This window comes from Mesoplodon mirus (genome assembly GCF_964341445.2).
Source record: "Mesoplodon mirus genome assembly, chromosome: 11".
Lineage (NCBI taxonomy): Eukaryota > Metazoa > Chordata > Mammalia > Artiodactyla > Ziphiidae > Mesoplodon > Mesoplodon mirus.
Window position 1 is genome coordinate 100,432,160 of NC_138987.1, and position 18,734 is coordinate 100,450,893.

Genomic DNA, 18,734 nt, shown 5'->3' on the forward strand with positions numbered 1-18,734 from the left:
GCGCGAGAGCCCCGAGAGCGGTGTGGGGGTGGGGCGCCACGGGCACCGGGGGGCGGGGCCCGAGCGGGCTGTGTGGAGGCTTCAGACTCTCGGCGCCATTTAGCGCCGAGTTTCGCCCGTGGACGCCGCGTTTCTCGTGGCGTCTCTGCACCCGTCTTCGTGACAGAAGGTGCCCAACCGGGTGACTGCCCTTCTTCTCCCGGCCCTCCTCAGCCCGGAGGAACAGCAAGCTCCGGCCCTCCCACGCCAGCCCTCCCTCCGTCAGCCCCCGGCCCCGGCCCTGAGAGGACGGGGTCCGCCCGGCGCGGGGCGGGCGGCGAGGCCTGGGGCCGGGGGCCGCTCCTCCGCGTCGCGCGTCGGCCCCTCGCGTCGGGCGATGGGCGGCCTGTGAGGCCGTCCAGCAGGGCGGGGAGGAGGAGCGGCCGCTCGCCTGGCCGCGAGCCCCGGCGCGGCCTCCCCTGCCTCCGCGCCGAACCGCCGCCGCTCGGGGGTCCGCGCGCGCCGCCGCCCCAGGGCCCAGCCCGCCCCGGGCCGCGGCGGCGTCGGGCAGCCGGGCCGCCTCCGTCTGGACTGGTGCGGGCCGCCGCGCCGCCCCCATGACCGCGCGCCCCCGCCGCTCTAGCCCGCCCGGCAGCCGCTTGCCGCACGATGGCTGCGGGCCGTGAGGCGCCAGCCCCCGTGCCTCCGCCCCGCCGCCGCCCCCGACCAGCGCGCCTCGAGAGCCGCAGCGGCCGCCGCAACCGGGCCCGCGGCCCCGCCTCCCGCTCGGGCCGCCGAGTCAGTGCCGAGTGAGGGGCCGTCGGCCCGCAGCATCGCCGCCCCGGGCCGGCCCCCTTCTTCCGCGAATTCGAGCCGCCCGCCTCGCTCCCGCTCCCGCTCCCACCATGTCTGGCGGCGCCGCCGACCAGCAGAGCAGCACGCCGGGCTCCCTGTTCCTCTCGCCGCCGGCGCCTCCCCCCAAGAATGGCTCCAGTTCGGACTCCTCGGTGGGAGAGAAACTGGGCGCCGCGGCGGCCGACGCCGAAGCCGGCAGGACGGAGGAGTACCGGCGTCGCCGCCACACCATGGACAAGGACAGCCGGGGGGTGGCCGCGACCACCACCACGGAGCACCGCTTTTTCCGCCGCAGCGTCATCTGCGATTCCAACGCCACGGCGCTGGAGCTGCCCGGCCTCCCCCTCCCGCTGCCCCAGACGAGCGCGGCCGCGGTGGTCCCGCAGCGGAGCCCCCCGGAGCCCCAGCGCGAGGAGACCCTGACCCCCGCTGCCGCACATGTGGCCCAGCAGCCGCCCGCCGCCGCCGCTGCCCCCGGGGAGCCGGTCGCCGCGGGCCCAGCCGCCGCCTCGGCCCCGGGCAGCGCCGGCAGAGACCGTCAGGTTGCCCAGCCCGGCCACGCGGGGAGCAAAGAGGAGCCCCCGTCGTCGAGAAGTGGCAGCGGCGGCGGCAGCGCCAAGGAACCCCAGGAGGAACGGAGCCAGCAGCAGGATGACATCGAAGAGCTGGAGACCAAGGCCGTGGGAATGTCCAATGATGGCCGCTTTCTCAAGTTTGACATCGAGATCGGCAGGGGCTCCTTTAAGACGGTCTACAAAGGTCTGGACACCGAAACCACCGTGGAGGTCGCCTGGTGTGAACTGCAGGTATGCCCCACCTACTTCTTTATTTCTCGGTGGTTTGGATCCCCGATTTGGCTCGGTTCGGCCAGTTTGCCGAGTTCGCCCTTTGCATGTCTTTCTCTGATTGTTTGCTCCGAAATGGGGGGAGCCCAGCTTTTGGAAGAGAAACTAGAATTTGGGGCATGCACCTAGGTGTTTGGGTAGGATAGGGGTTAGTATCGGTAGCCAAAGAGCTTTGCTCCTAGGGAGGAGTGATGAAAGTCATCCTGATAACAAACGCATTGCCTCTTCGTCATTGTTTTACTCGTCTGGCAGGAAACGGAATTAGTGGGGAAGTTTTTGAATTAGGAAGGTAGAGTCTTCTTGCCTTGTGCTCCTCAGGGCGTCTGCAGTGATGAGCTGCTGGTGTGTTAGATGCGTGTTTCCGTTCCTGAGATCAGGCTGTCCTTTTAAATTGAGAACGGCCGTGTTCCTGACTGACTTTCCCTTGGATATATCTTAGTTGGTGATCACACAGGCTGTAATAAACTGTAAGAAAGGCTTCCTTCTCCGGATAAATAATTTGGGACTAGAAGGTAAGTGGTTGATACTGTTTCACCTAATGGTGCATAAACCTTATGAGAGCAGTGATCTGACGTTGTTAATTAAAACCACTATGTCTTCAGCCCATTCGCTGTACTGTGGGTAGTGGGGAGTACAGGAGCTTATGTAAAATTGTATTTGTGCTTTGAGAGTCGTAACGTCATTATCGTTGTTTTAACTTTGTTGTAAAAAGTTTTTAAGCCAGACTTTCCCAGGAGTACAAAGGAGTCACAAAGCTTCCTTTTTCACCTCTCTGGGAGATTTTCATGGTGTAAATGAAATGATTTTCATGGTGTGTCATCCTGGTTGACAAGGATATTCTAGGTTCAGATAGCTGGGTTTCGGCTACTTGTTGCTTGACCTGTAGCAGCTTGATTGAATGTTGTCCTCACCGGCAAGTGAACATACATAGGTTATTGGAAGAAGCAGAGTTGAACTGAATGCAAAAGCCACTTACATTATACATGAAAAATGCCAGTATCCATATTCTTCTTGCCAAGACAATGGACCAAGCTGAATTAGGATATGAAAGTACCTGAGTGGTCTAGGAATTTACCTATTATCCATGAACTAATATGTTAACACTTAACCCTTTGAATGTCACCTTCCAAATGACCAAGGCCATATCAAGTGTGAAGGGAAATTAACATGTGGAAGGAAGTAAACTTCAAACCTGACAGGTTTTTTTGGAATGTAATTTCTTAAGTTTTATAGTTAGTGATATAGAACTTCTAAGGCACTGTGAAATAAAACCTACTCAATTTTATCGTGTTTTAGAGTTGGGAAGGTGGCAGACCTTTTTTTTAAAAAAATTGTGAAACTATAACGTTATTCTGGTTGGTCAGTCATACTCAAAAACTTAGATCTGATTTCTTTTGGTTTACAGGCAGACACCTGTTTCTTTTTTGTACCTCGGGTGCTTATTGCTACTGATCCTGGATTTTATTCTTCTATAGTTTCATATTTGAATAGGTGCTTTTTGTAACAGTTTTTTTTTCCTTAATTAGTTACCTTACTCTCTTAAGACTAGACCCAAGTAAATGTTGAGCACTTTATGGATGTAATGTGTGTGTTTTCTTTTTTTGTCACTTGGAATTTTCTGATAGTTTATTATCCTGAAACTAATGATACAGTGGGGAAAAAAACCTCAATTTGTCTAATGTCAGAATAAGAATTTTGTCTAAGCTTCTCAGTTGTTCCTAGAACTGATGACTTTTTTGTTTTGTTCTCTACCTAGGCATGGTCATGGTTAAACCAAAGAGTATCTGCTATCCTTACATATAACAATATCGCCATATTATTTTTATGTTAGTTCAGGGTTTGGCTGGAGAACCAAATGAATCCTAGTTAATTGAGTGGTACCCTGGTTTGGAACCTTCCATATATGTCATTTGACCCTACTTCTACAATTTTTCATTTTGGTTTTTAAAATGTGATTATCTTAGCCCCAGGATCCTTTATAGCAGTAGTTGGACAGTGTTTATGATTTTTTGGCCAGAACTTTTGCCTGATAACCTATTCAATAGGTTAGTGTTTGGGTTTTTGCCTTTGGATCTAAACTGAAGGACAAGCCAAGGGATTACTAAATCACTGGGAAAAAAGGAAAGCTTTTTTCACTAAATGTATATTTATTAATACGCATATTTTTCTGTAGGAGGACTGGAGAAATATTGTGTTCAGCTGTTGAGTTAAAAATCTTGTATATTAAAACTGGAGGAAATCTTAGGTTATTCTGCCCAGGTGCTTATTTGATAAATAAAGAACCTGAAGTCACAGAGCAGGTAAATGACTTGCTTGGGTTGATAAAGAATGGAAATTAAACTGGTTGGGATCTCATAATTTGAGAAATGTTAAAGCATTTGTAATGCAGCAGATGGTTAATTAGTAATCTCCAATGAAGCTGTTCTGTTTTGGCGTGGAAGTTACTGTCAGATGTTTGAAGAAATCCTATCCTGTAACCATGGCAAATTCCAGACTTCTGATTTGGGTGTGGATTTTATCACTTCAAATGGAGAAATAAATAGGCTTTTTGGGGTGGAGAATGGGTGAGTGTGGTATACAAGTCAAATTTGTTTTCATGAAGCTTATTTTTAGAGTCACAATATGCATAGTTACTTAGTAAAACAAATATTGACTCTTAATAAATAATATATAGGTAATACTTTGAAACCACAGGATTTTAAGAGATAACTGAGATATTTTAAGGTGAAAATTTCTTTACCTGGTTTTATTAGGTAGGCTGTGCTTTAATTTTACTTCTCTGTTGTCTTGGTCAGAAAATGTTATTGCTGCACTTTGCAGAATTTATGTTGCTTTTTTAGGAAGGGTTCTTCTTTGCTTTTTGTTTTAAAGAAACATAGCATAGTTTGCTTGAAGAAAACATGGAGATTCAAGAATGGTTGCTTTACTCTAAGCACTTTTCTCCCCATGCAACTTCTAAATACTGAGTTCACTTGATATATTGTTGAGATTGTTTCCAGACCTACCTGAAAGGAGAGGTCAAATCATAAATTTTGATTAAGCTCCAAAATACTTACTGTCTACTTTTCTCTGGCTTTTCGCAAGTCAAGGCTCATGTCTCATCATGAGTATATGATACTAATGTTTTATGAAAAGTTTGTCAGTGCTGCAGAAATTGGATGTGGTTCTGTGGTTAAGAAACCATAACATTTCTTTGCTATAGTTCTTAAAATAATTCATTGAACTGTATCTTCCCATTTGAATATTGAGGATTTTTCTTACCTGTATTTTTAAAATTTGTGCCACATTTCTGGTTTTTTAGGAACCCGCAGTAACTTTTAGTTTCAGGAACTAAATTTCAGGGAATAGTCTTTGGAGTTTTTCTTGTTTGTTTTTAAATTCTCCGAGTCAGTGATTTTTGGAGTATGGGCAGAATTCAGGTAACTCAAGGGTAGCTGCTGTGCAAATTAAAGAATGATTGGTGACTTGTTCGAAGTAATCCTTTGTCCCTTCTAAACAGGACAGAATAGAACTAAGGACAGGATAATTTTGGGTAGGTAAGATTTAATTTAAAATATATGTAGATTTATTGCCTTAAGAAGTAACTTTGTGGTACAGGAAAAAGAATTACATTTAGGTTTTTTTTTTTTTTAATATAGTTAGTTCTTACTTAGTCTTAAGGGCTTAAATGTTTTCCTTTTCTCTTATTTACCTTTAGTATCACAGTTGTTTCTAGTGTAAGAACTTGGAAAGAGATTTTTTTTCTTAAGATTTGTTTTTGATGACCATTTTTTAAATATAGATTGATTGATTGATTGATGGCTGCGTTGGGTTTTCATTGCTACACACGGGCTTTCTCTGGTTGCAGTGATGGGGGCTGCTCTTTGTTTTGGTGCGGTGGCTTCTCTTGTTGCAGAGCACGGGCTCTAGGCACGTGGCTTCAGTAGTTGTGGCTCACAGGCTCAGTAGTTGTGGTTCATGGGCTCTAGAGCACAGGCTCAGTAGTTGTGGCACACGGGCTTAGCTGCTCTGTGGCATGTGGGATCTTCCCAGACCAGGGCTTGAACCCGAGTCCCCTGCATTGGCAGGCAGATTCCTAACCACTGCGCCACCAGGGATGCCCAAGAGGTTGTTTTTGTGTAAAACAAATTGGGAATCTTTTGTTGCCTGGTGACTCAGTTCACTCTTCGACATTTGGATGCTAGTGCAAGGTCCTGGTCATTTGAAAGTCATCCTAGTTAATCCCTGTAGAAATGTTCAACTAAAACGGGGCTCTCATTTTCAGAAATCATCTTAAACCTGTTATTTGTGTTTTCTGGTAACTTCTAAATTTTTTAGATAAAGCTGTAAAAACAGCAAGAGTGGTTATGTTCAAATTAAAATTTCTGAAAATGTTCATATACTAGGGGAAAATTCACTATAATTAGTTACCAGGTTTTGTTGTAGCAGTTCTTTATATTTACTTATTGTTAGCATCTTGCATTTTGTTTGGTCCCGTGTTTAAAAAAAGTCAATCAAGTGTGCAGGAATAGGTGAGACTTAGCATTACCTGAATTTGGAGAAGGCACTATTTTTCTGCAGTGTAACACAGTGATTAAGAACTTAAAATGCCTGACTTTCAATTCAGATCCTGGCTCAGCTAATGATTGTGTAACCTTGGGTAAACTTCTGTGCTAGTTTCTTATCTGTAAAATGGAATGTAATAAGAGCACTTATTTTACAGAGTTGTTGTGATGATTAAATGAATTAGTATATATAAAAAACATTTAGGACAGAGCCTGGCACATAAACATTAACTGTGATGATGCAGCATCTTTTTTAGGCTATCTTTTTGAGGGTACTGATGAAAATTTTGATTTGTTTACATTTATGCTTGAAAAATGTAGCAGAACTCTTACTTTGGCTACCATACTTATCGGAGAAATGTTGGAGCTGAACGGTGTCATCAGTGTTTTCAGATTCCTTAGCTTTAGCTGTCCTCTGCCTAACTTTCTAATTTTATGACCTGTCACCTTCCCAAATGGCAGCCTTTCTGAATTACTAGTTTCCCGAATTTACTAGGATCTTTCCTCTTGGGATCATTCTTATAGTTTTCTTCACATTAATTAAAAATCATGTACATTCTCTGTCTACTCCACTAGTCTTTGGGTTTTTTGAAGATATAAGTATTGATAGATGCTCAGTATACTTTGATAAATATTAAGTTTTTTCTGTTATTAGGTTAGAAATAGTTGTAGATCTCAGGGTTGTTTCATCCATATTCCTTGCCTTTCATTGGGCCACAGCAGATTCTCTAATCTTGTATTTGGAGATTGACTCTGGTATAATACAACACTGTATAACGGAAACCAACTCAAAGGCAGAAAACTTTGTTACCCAATTACCTGACCCTGAGTAAGGAACTTAATCTGTAGCACTGATTTATTAGTAACATGTCTTACTAACTTCACAGGATTGTTGAGAAGCAACTGAAGTACTATGTGAAGGTACTTTGAAAAATGTAAACGATGATGCTTTTAAAAAAATCCATTTTGAAGGCTCTAAGTTATCACTTGTTACAAATTAATTATTTTAAACTTCTTAGTTAAAGTTGGGTTTTAGGAGCTTTTTGTTCTGTCAGTTTAGGGATTTTATTAAATCTTAAGAAGAAGGGGAGTAGTTTTTCAGACTGAAGAGAAATTGCCAGAAGCTTTTCTTAAGAGTGTTTTTTTTTGCGATACTTGGGCCTCTCACTGTTGTGGCCTCTCCCGTTGCGGAGCACAGGCTCCGGATACAGGCTCAGCGGCCATGGCTCACGGGCCCAGCTGCTCTGCCGCATGTGGGATCTTCCCGGATCGGGGCACAAACCCGTGTCCCCTGCATCGGCAGGCGGACTCTCAACCACTGCGCCACCCGGGAAGCCCTCTTAAGAGTGTTTTTATTTGGAAGAGGATTATGCCTTTGACAGGTGGCAGGCTTAATTTTGTGTGTGGCTTTAAAAAGATTGGTTATTGATATGTTCCGCAGAAGAGGAGAAACTTTAGTATTTGCTTGGTTTTGTGGTTGACTTAATTGATTGTATAATATCCACCTTAATTTGTATTAATTTAGACTTTTCAGGTGGGCGTTCATAAAGAATTTAGTTTTTGATGTTGTGACTTGAGTCTTGGCGTTACAAGATTGACATATTAAATATGCTGTGCTACATTAATGTGCTTAATGATTTTTAGAAAAGAATCATCAGATAAGCTGTCTGTCAGCACAAGCAAATACAGTTTTCCCTGGAATTTAAGAAATCTTGAGAAATTTAAGAGTTTAAGAATAATTTTAAAAAGTGTTTGGAAATCTACTTGTTATAATCGTCCTATTCGGGTTAGTTAAGTAAAACCACTGTTTCTGTAGATGCCTTTTGTGCAGGCAGGGTTCAGCTTCTCAATGACAGGTGATCTGTGTTTTGGTCATTATGTACATGGTGAATGGTCTTGTGTTAATCAAACACTAATATATAAACCAAACAGTGAGAGGTGAAGCGAATTAGTGAATGGAATAATTATTGATGTACACATTTCCTCTGTTAGTCGATAGAAGTAAACAGGTTGTTTGGGATAATGATAGGATCATCTTCATGGCTAATAGTTTTGAGCTAAATCACATGATATGCAGTCGCCCTCCATATCTGCAGGTTCCGCATCCGCAGATTCAACCAACTGTAGATAGAAAAGATCCAGGAAAAAGAAATGCCAGAAAGTTCCCAAAAGCCAAAGTTGAAGTTGCCGCCCTTGTGGCGACTGTGTGCATAGCACTTCCATCGTGTCCACAACTCTTTGTGTCAGCATTCACATTGCGGTAGGCGTTATCAGTACTCTAGAGGTGACGTAAAGTACACAGGAGCGTGTGTAGAAGTCATATACAAATGCAGCACCGGTCTCTAGAAGGGACTTGAGCGTCCGTGGGTTTCGGTATCCGTGGGGTGGGGGTCGGGGAGCATCCCTGGAACCAGTCCCTGCTGGACACTGAGGGGTGGCTGTATTCATCTCTTTGTGGATATCCTTGTGACTTGGACGGGGAGGTCATTGTGGAGTAAGGTAAGTTTGGGAAGTACAACATATCATCTCTTTAACATGCTGAAGAGTTCCTAGACATTATCATATTTACATGTTCTTCCAACTGTCCTCACACCCTTCCCACACAAATGCTCAGCTGTAGGTGGTGGAGAGCATTTTAAGTAGAGAAGTTAATTGGCAGATTTGCATAGTAGTAATTGTGGAGAATGGGTTTAAGGAGTACGAGGGATGTGTAGAGTTTAGTTTTATGTGTGGGTATGAGAGTTCTAGGGCCTGAACTAGGACAGTAATAGAGGAGTGGAATCTTTAAATATTTAGTAGATAAAATATGCAGAGTTTAGGGATTAAGTGGAGTTTGGAGGAAAAATGAAGCATGGGTAAGAGAGTGGGTGGGGATAGATGATGGTTCGGTCAACTGAGGGAGGAAATAAGAAAGAATAGGAGTTTTGTTTTTTTGAGAGGGGAAGGGGTATGAAGATGTATTCAGTTTGACATGTTGACTTTGAGATACTTGTGAAACCTCCAGGAAGTTCAGCCAGGCTGTTGGATACATTCATGAAGCTCAAATAGTGGGTCTGAGGTAGAAATAGAGGCTGTTTATATTAGTCATAGCTGAAATAATGGAGGTAAATGGAATCATCTAAGGAGAGGATATATATGAAGAGAGAAGTGAGGAAGAGACAGGGGAGGATAATGGGCCTAGGGCAAAACAGGAAAAATTGATGGGTGGGCAAAGGAAAAAGGAGCCCAGGGGTTAGGCTAAGTAGAACATTAGGAGAATGGTAATATCAAGGGAATAAAATTCCAGGAAGGAATATAGCAGAGAAGTCCAATTGGCATAGTAGTAGTTGTGGATAATGGATGTTAGAAGGCATAGAAAAAAAGTGTAGAGATTAGTTTAGCCAGTTGAAGTTGTTTATTGCATTTGGCTATTAAGTCATTAACCAACAACATTCAAGATTATCTACATGAGAGGGGAGGTTGCATAAGGGAGGAGCGCATAAGTAGATGCATAAGTCTCTGCTAATATCCTAGATTTCTGGGCTGGTCACTGTCCAATAAAGTTCTCTATCTATAAAGCCTTAGGTGGCAATTTAAATTAAAATTAATTAAAATGAAATAAAAAATTTAAACTTAATCCTTCAGTAGTACTGGCCACATTTCAAGTGGTCAGAAGCCATGTGTGGCTACCATACTGGATGGCACATATAGACATTTCCATCATGGCAGAAGGTTCTGTTGGAATGTGCTGTATCTAGATCGTGTGTTAAGTTGTGCTTTAAAAAAGAAATAGCTTTATTGAGATATAATTCACACCACAAAGAACATACAGTGTGGTGCTTTTATAACAAGTGTTAAATATTTTTAAAAAATGTGTTCTCTGTTAATAATAATAAGTACTTCCTTTTTTGGAAAAGATATACAAAGGATGTTATCACAAACTCACATATACATGCAGAATTAATAAAAATTAACATTATGTCACATTTGCTCCAGATACTTGGTGATCTTAACAGTTTCAGAAGAGTGGAAACTTTGCAGTGGGTTTAAACAGTGGCGGAGGGAGGTTAAGAAGTAGAGACAAAAATAGTAGGCCAGGGCTTCCCTGATGGCGCAGTGGTTGAGAGTCCGCCTGCCGATGCAGGGGACGTGGGTTCGTGCCCCGGTCCGGGAAGATCCCACATGCCGTGGAGCGGCTGGGCCTGTGAGCCATGGCCGCTGAGCCTGTGCGTCCAGAGCCTGTGCTCCGCAACGGGAGAGGCCACAACAGTGAGAGGCCCGCGTACCGCAAAAAAAAAAAAAAAAAAAATAGTAGGCCATTTCTTTAGACAAGTTTGAACAAATACAGGGCAAGAAAGATTGGGTAAGTAGAAGGCGTGATCAAGGATGATGTGGATAGATGGATGATCAAGGAAAGGCCTAAAAAGTTGAAGCATTGAAATATAATATTTCGTCTGCTTTCTCTGCCTCAGTATCTATCGTAAGAGTCTATTCTAAGCCAGTTACTGTTTTAGTTTTGGTTATTCTTTATGAATGGTTAAATTCAACCTAAAGAATTTTCATACTTCATATGCCATTTATCAACTAGTTTCCAGAATACTCAGTTGTTGGGAGTGATGTGCTGATTCTTAAAAAACAGTTTGTTTCTCTCCTGGCATTAATGCTACCTTTGCGTATTAGTCCAGTGATACATACTTTATTAGTGGAGCATCTAAAATGACCGTCTTTGTGTGTCACTTGAGGAAACAGATCTCAAATGAAACTCCATTATGAGAAAGGTTCTTAATTATTATACTGTTTCTAGGGTGTGGTCAAAGTGGACTTTTTTACAACAAAAAGCCTAAATAACTGCATATACTTTCTTCAGCCCTTGTCTTTTTAAAAAAATTTTGTTTATTTTATTTATTTATTATTTTTGGCTGCGTGGGGTCTTCATTGCTGTGCGCAGGCTTTCTTTAGTTGAGGCGAGTGGGGACTACTCTTTGTTGCGGTGCGTGGGCTTCTCATTGCAGTGGCTCCTCTTGTTGGGGAGCACGGTCTCTAGGTATGCGGGCTTCAGCAGTTGTGGCTCACGGGCTCTAGAGCGCAGGCTCGGTAGTTGTGGCGCACAGGCTTAGTTGCTCCATGGCATGTGGGATCTTCCTGGACCAGGGCTTGAACCCATGTCCCCTGCAATGGCAGGCAGATTCTTAACCACTGTGCCACCAGGGAAGCCCTAGCCCTTGTCTTTTTGAAGAGTGTTCCTTGCTAATTAATCTGAAAAGTATTAATAATTACTAATACTTACCTACCTGATAGGACTTTTTTTTTCTTGTGACAGGCACAGTGCTATGCCCATATCATATTTTTTGTTATTCTCACAACAACAATACAAGGCAGATATGTTCTTACTTTTATATTTGAGGAAGCTAACTCAGGTTTAATAACTTGTTTAAGATCACATGGCCTGAGTCCTTGTTTTTTCCACTGCAGAATACTTCAGTTAAACAAGGAAGAAGTTTGAGTTCTAGTGGAATTCTAAGTCCTTTTGCTCTGTTAGCAATTATAATTTGTTGTTGAGAAACATGTACCTTTTATACTTTGAGTTCATGAAATAACTCTCCACTTAAGTGGCCTTTTAGCCACTGTACATATATAGATGCTATAAGGAGGGAGATGGCGTGTTTGTTTTATTAACTTCTTGGTGTGTCCAAGGTTTTTTAGATGTTATTTACATTGGTTATTACATTGGTTATTTACATTGGATATAGAATGTTCTGTTTATTTATTTTTATTAGTTTTATTTATTTATTTATTTGGCCACTCAACGTGCGGGATCCTAGTTCCCCGACCAGGGATGGAACCCGTGCCCCCTGCAGTGGAAGCGTGAAGTCTTAACCACCGGACCACCAGGGAGGTCCCTAGAACGTTCTGTTCAGACTTAAATCTTTAAGGAGAAGGAATATTATTTCTAGTGTTCTATGTGTATCAAATTTCTACCTAATAGAGACAAATTGGAAGGTTACAGTGTTAGTAGGATTTTGGTCAGTGGTCTTTTTTTTTTTTTACAGAAGGTGTTGGGGGTAGGAGTTTATTAATTAATTAATTTATTTATTTTTGCTATGTTGGATCTTAGTTTCTGTGCGAGGACTTTCTCTAGTTGTGGCAAGCGGGGGCCTCTCACTATCGCAGCCTCTCTTGTTGAGGAGCACAGGCTCCAGACGCGCAGGCTCAGTAGTTGTGGCTCACGGGCCTAGTTGCTCCGTGGCATGTGGGATCCTCCCAGCCCAGGGCTCGAACCCATGTCCCCTGCATTAGCAGGCAGATTCTCAACCACCGCGCCACCAGGGAAGCCCTGGTCAGTGGTCTTTAGATGACTTCTGTGTATACAGATTGTTCATTTTCAAGTTTTACATTGTTAGTAATAATTAATTGGACTTACAAATTCCTAAAATTGTATCAATGCTACCTTTTACTCACCAGGAAAGCAGACTTAAGGATATTGGATCTACAATGAATAGATAACATGTTAATTGCTATTATATAATTTCCATAGGACTTAGTTTTATTTACTTTGGAGATTGAGGTTATAGTTTGTAGCTTTAGTGCTTGATACTGACAGTATGAATTGACTTTTTTCCCCTGATTTTTTTTTTAATCTTACCTCTTCTTTTTCCTTCTCTTCACTGTTTACTTTGACATTTTATATATACTATTGAGAAGTATTTGCCTCTTTTGTTTCTATGAACTCCAAATAGAAATCTTGTATAAATTACATAATTATGTTTTGAAATCCTCTGGAACATTTAATTTATTCAGCATTGTTATGGAAATAAGATGTTTTCTCATCTCCAGTAAGATTTCCAGGTAAGTGAAGTTTTCTTCTCCAAGTAGCAAGACTTTGTATTAAGTTTGGTAATACTCTTAAAGTGCATTAGTGGTATTTGCTTATATACCTACGTACCAGCACAGAATAATAAGCATATCATCCCATAGGCCTGGATTCCTGGATATTCTTTAGGCTAAAATGGTTCTTTAAATCAGACAGTCCTATACCATTACAGCAGGGGTAACCATACTTGGGGCACACAAGATGTCACCTCAAAATATGACAGATTTACAGAATATTACTGTTGTGGTTAGAGTAGCTGGGCCTCTAAGGGTTTTCAGCTTCACCTACACACTGTGCAAGTCGCCCCTCCCTCTTTCATCCCCAGGCATAGGGTTAGATTTTCATTCTCTTTTATTTCAAGGTAAGTTGCGTCATTGTGTATGTATAACATGGGGGAAACTTGGCTGCCAGTGGACCTCATTCAGGGCCATTTAAGTCGATCGGAGAATTTCTAATAACAGTAAACTTAGAAGGGAACGCCTTGGAGTCTTAGTTGCTTACCAGAACACTTTCTGGCCTTTTTTTGCATACTTTCTACACACTTTATCTTATTTCAGGACTATTTAATATTACTCATAGGGATAGCTTTTATCAAGTCAGAATAGAGTCTGCTGTGTACCTTTTCTCTTGGTCCAGAGAATTTGCTTCAGTTACAAACTGAGAAGGTCCACTCAAGTGGTTCTTCCAGAAAAATGATGATGACTCCAAGGTACATTGCTTTTTTGCCTGGACAAAAGAAAAAACCACCAGAAATTTTTAAATATTAGACTCTCAATTTAAATATTGGTTCTGCCTAACCAAGCACTCTACTACATAGAGGTGCTAGTTTAGATTTTACTTTTCGTGAACAAACTGTCTGTGTTGCATTTGTACCAGTAGTTTCTGATGTCTCTACAGATTTTTTTTTCTTGGACGTAAGTGGAGAGGGGAGGGTTAGTGATATGTTGCTGGTGAGCATCTTATGGCTAAAGCATAGCTTTGATTTCTGTGCTGAGAATCTTGACTGTTTTCCATTCCTCTTATAAGGACAGAAGTGAAACTGCCATACTTCCCATAAATACCACCCTTACAGGCTTTCATAGATCTTACTGAGTATTCACTTGGTTTGAATACCTTATTAGTTTAGTATTTTAAACATCTATCATCCTTACCCTCTACAGTGACTAAAGATGACTTTTTTAACAACCAGTACTGAACTAAATGTTATACAATATAATTTTTTCCCTCTTCACATGATAGACAGATAGAGTAATACTTTTTAAAAAACTCTTTACTGTGAAATACTTTCAAACATAGCAGTTGGCCCACATCTGGCCAGAAGCTGCTTCCTGTGTCCTTTTAATTAACATGATCCTATCATTTTTTATTATAATCTTACTTTTTGTACAAGATATTCCAGGTTCTTCTTCCTCTTTCTGCATCCCAGCAGTGGACCAGCCATTTCTCCAAGGAGCCTGGTTCCTTTTATGGTAGAACAGAATTCAGAAAATGAGATCTGGGGGTCAAGTGTGCACAAGGCTCCTGGGGCATCACTGTTTCCAGACTCTTCTAGTGAAGAGTTAGGAAATACTTATGTGTATGCATGTGTTTTTGCCTCTGTGTGTGTGTATACATCTATATCTATTGAAAACTATGAGTTCATGTTGATATCTCTAATGCTCATTCAACACAGAGTTCATTCTAGCTTTCCCCTTTTCCATATATGTACACCCCACTTCTCTGAGAGTGACAGACTTGCTTCTCATTATCCTAAATGTATGTATGAATTGACATAGTCTAGAAATAATTTATGTGATTTTTACCCCTGATTCCTGACAGAGCTCCTAAATGCCTTGGAAGTTCCAGAGGGATGGGAGTATCTTTTGCTCTAATGAGGTGACTCTTGACTGGCTGGCCCTTAGATGGCTTCAGGGTAGGGGCTGGTCACCAGAAAGACCCTGCCATGATTAGAGGGTTGGAGCTTTCAGCATTATTCCCACCTCCACCTCTGTGGGAGGAGGGGAAGAGGAGCTGGAGATGGAGCTACTCACTGATGGCCAGTGATTTACTCAGCCAAGCATATGTAGTAAAACCTCCATAAAAACCCCTAATCGGGGCTTCCCTGTTGGCGCAGTGGTTGAGAGTCCACCTGCCGATGCAGGGGGACACGGGTTCGTGCCCTGGTCCGGGAAGATCCCACGTGCCGCAGAGCGGCTGGGCCCGTGAGTCATGGCCGCTGAGCCTACGTGTCCGGAGCCTGTGCTCCGCAACGGGAGAGGCCACAACAGTGAGAGGCCCGTGTAACGCAAAAAAAAAAAAAAAACCCTAATCAGCAGAGTTTAGAGAGCTTCTGGGTTCATGAACACTTTAAGGTGCTAGGAGGGGGTATATCAGAGAGGGAGGGCATGGAAGCTCTGTGGCCCTCCTCCTCCTATACCTTGCCCTCTGCATCTACTACATTTGGCTGTTCCTGAGTTCTTTGAGCCACTCTGGCAAGTTGTCAAACCTGAGGAGGGGGTCATGGAAACCCCGGATTTATTGTTCGTTGGTCAGAAGTATAGGTGGCAACCTGGGACTTGCAAGCATCTGAAGTGGAGACACTGTTGTAGGACTGAGCCCTTAATCTGCGGAGTCCATGCTTACTCCAGGTGGTTAGTATCAGAAATGAATTGAATCCGTAGGACACCCAATTGGGGACCAGAGAGCTGAAAAATTTGTTGGTGACATGAAAAACACCATGCCATTGGTGTCAGGGTGTTGAGAGTACAAACAGTTCAGAGTAGCCATTCTCTTAGCTCCTCTGAGCTGGTGTCCCTCAGGCACCCTTCTCACTGCAGTGGGGCTACCATCCCTTCTCCCTCTAACATCTTCTCTGGCGGCAGTAATCTTTTTTTTTTTTAATTTTTGAATTTTATTTAATTTATTTTTTATACAGCAGGTTCTTATTAGTCATCTATTTTATACATATTAGTGTATATATGTCAATCCCAATCTCCCAGTTCATCCCACCACCACCCCCACCACTTTCCCCCCTTGGTGTCCATTCAGTTGTTCTCTACATCTTGGCAGCATTACTCTTTTAAAATTAATTTACTTTCTGTCCTTTTACATTCTCTCTGCTGCTGCTTTTGGGGATATAATGCAGCTTTTTTTTTTTTTTTTTTAAAGCCTTACAAGAAAACAGGTGACATGAACTGCCATGAATTTGCTATAAATACAGATAACTTCTATGAATCTTAGTATCAAGATTATTCATAATTAGTGTTTTCTAAGTTTTTTCTGATGAAAATTTAGCATCCAGATTAAGACACACTGTGTATAAAAAAGACACATTGGATTTTGAAGGCTTAGTATTTTTTTTAAAGTTAAAATATTCCAATTAAAAAATTGATTACATGTTAAAATGATAATGTTTGGATGTATTGGGTAAATAAATATATTATTAATTTCATCTATTTCTTTTTACTTTATTTAATGTGGCTGCCTGAACATTTAAAATTGCATGTGTGGTTCACATTATGTTTCTGTTGGCCACCACTGACTTAGACTATTCTGTTAAAATAAAATGTTTTAAGAGAGCTGATGCTGCAGTAAATTAAGTTTACTACTTCCTTTTAAAAAATATCTTAACACCTTCCTTTTTGTGGTTTCTTTTTTTTTAATTAGTTTCTGCTTTATAACAAAGTGAATCAGTCATACATATACATCTGTTCCCACATCCCTTCCCTCTTGCGTCTCCCTCCCTCCCACCCTCCCTATCCCACCCCTCCAGGCGGTCACAAAGCACCCAGCTGATCTCCCTGTGCTATGCGGCTGCTTCCCACTATCTATCTACCTTACGTTTGGTAGTGTATATATGTCCATGCCTCTCTTGTGGTTTCTTTCATTAGCACCCTTTGCAAACCATAATTCTTTTACTGTTGCTGAACATAGAAATTTGGTGTTTTGTTCTTTTTATTTATTTATTTATTCATTTAGGCTGCCCTGGGTCTTAGTTGTGGCATGCATGCGGGATCTAGTTCCCTGACCAGGGATCGGACCTGGGCCCCGTGCATTGGGAGCGCGGAGTCTTACCCACTGGACCACCAGGGAAGTACTGAAATTTGGGTTTTTAAAGTCTTTTCTTTTTGGTTTGTGGTGCTTTTAATACCTGATTATTATGAAAATTGGCGTCCAGTTCTTTAAAATTTTATCTTTTGTTGTTTTCCAGCATGTCTGTATCAGAAATATTTCTTATGGTCTTACTCTTTGGGTACTTTAGTTATTGCCAAGAGAACGTTAGAAGTCAGTTTTTTGGCAAATATCTTGAAATACTTGTAAACACTTTTGTCTATTTCAAATAAACTGCTAATGCATGTTTGGATGTATATTGAACGTGTAAACTTGCTGCTTTATTTATATTCTTTGATCATTACTGGCCACTGTGGCTCCTTAACCTGGTTGACCAATTTAGTGCCCATATTCCTGTTTTCATGATGTCGAGAAATAGTTTTCATGATTTTTGGTGTCTTTTGCTCCTAAAAAGAGACATTATTTATAGTTCAACAACTTATTTGTGTTATTTTTCCAAAATAGTTAATTTTTTGAATAGCTGTTCCTGTACAATAAATAAGGATGAGAAGATTACTGAAAATGTAGCTAACTGCTTTAATAAAGTTGTAAAATATTTGAGATGCCAAGACAATGCTTTTCAAACTCTATATGGTAATTTAATGGCCCCAGAAACCTATTTTCCTTTTGTATAAGGACCTTTTGATAGTCATTTTTTAGAGCTACATGTTAATTTGATTTTGACTCAGTTATCTGAATTATAAGCTTCATTTATTTCTACCATAGTTGTTATAATCACACACAAAAAATATTTATAAGAAAATTTTATAAAAGTAACACATTCTCATTATAAAAATTAGTAAATTAGAGGGAAAAAGGAAATAAAAATTACCTGGAATGTATCTCTTCATCCAGAGATAAACATTGTTAACATAATTTCTGTGTGTTTTTCTTCTTATAGTTGTGATCATACTGTATGGTGGTACACTTTGCCTGTTGTACTGCATAGCAAAAACATTTTCCCATTTAAAAATCTGAGGTTTTTACAGAATCCAACAACACATTAAAAGGATCATACACCATGAACAAGTAGGATTTATCTTGGGGATGCAAGGATTCTTCAATATACGCAAATCAATCAATGTGATACACCATATTAACAAATTGAAGAAGAAAAACCATATGATCATCTCAATAGACGCAGAAAAAGCTTTTGACAAAATTCAACACCCATTTATGATAAAAACTCCTCAGAAAGTGAGCATAGAGGGAACCTACCTCAACATAATAAAGGCCATATATGACAAACCGACAGCAAACATCGTTCTCAGTGGTGAAAAACTGAAAGCATTTCCTCTAAGATCAGGAACAAGACAAGGATGTCCACTCTCGCCACTATTATTCAACATAGTTTTGGAAGTCCTAGCCATGGCAATCAGAGAAGAAGAAGGAATAAAAGGAATACAAATTGGAAAAGAAGAAGTAAAACTGTCACTGTTTGCAGATGACATGATACTATACATAGAGAATCCTAAAGTTGCCACCAGAAAACTACTAGAGCTAATCAATGGATTTGGTAAAGTTGCAGGATGCAAAATTAATGCACAGAAATCTTTTGCATTCCTATATACT

The 18,734-nt window shown here is 41.6% G+C and overlaps 1 protein-coding gene across 20 annotated transcripts in view; it reads left to right on the forward strand.

Annotated features, from left to right (window-relative positions):
- Window positions 1-760: 760 nt before the first annotated feature.
- The window catches only part of WNK1 (WNK lysine deficient protein kinase 1), a 135,790-nt gene continuing 117,816 nt past the window's right edge, over window positions 761-18,734 (forward strand). For all 20 annotated transcript variants that reach the window (XM_082637093.1, XM_082637108.1, XM_082637104.1 and 17 more), the window contains exon 1: window positions 761-1,640. In XM_082637093.1, coding sequence (XP_082493219.1) covers window positions 885-1,640 — 756 coding nt within the window. In that variant the 5' untranslated portion in view covers window positions 761-884. The remainder of the gene's footprint in view (window positions 1,641-18,734) is intronic.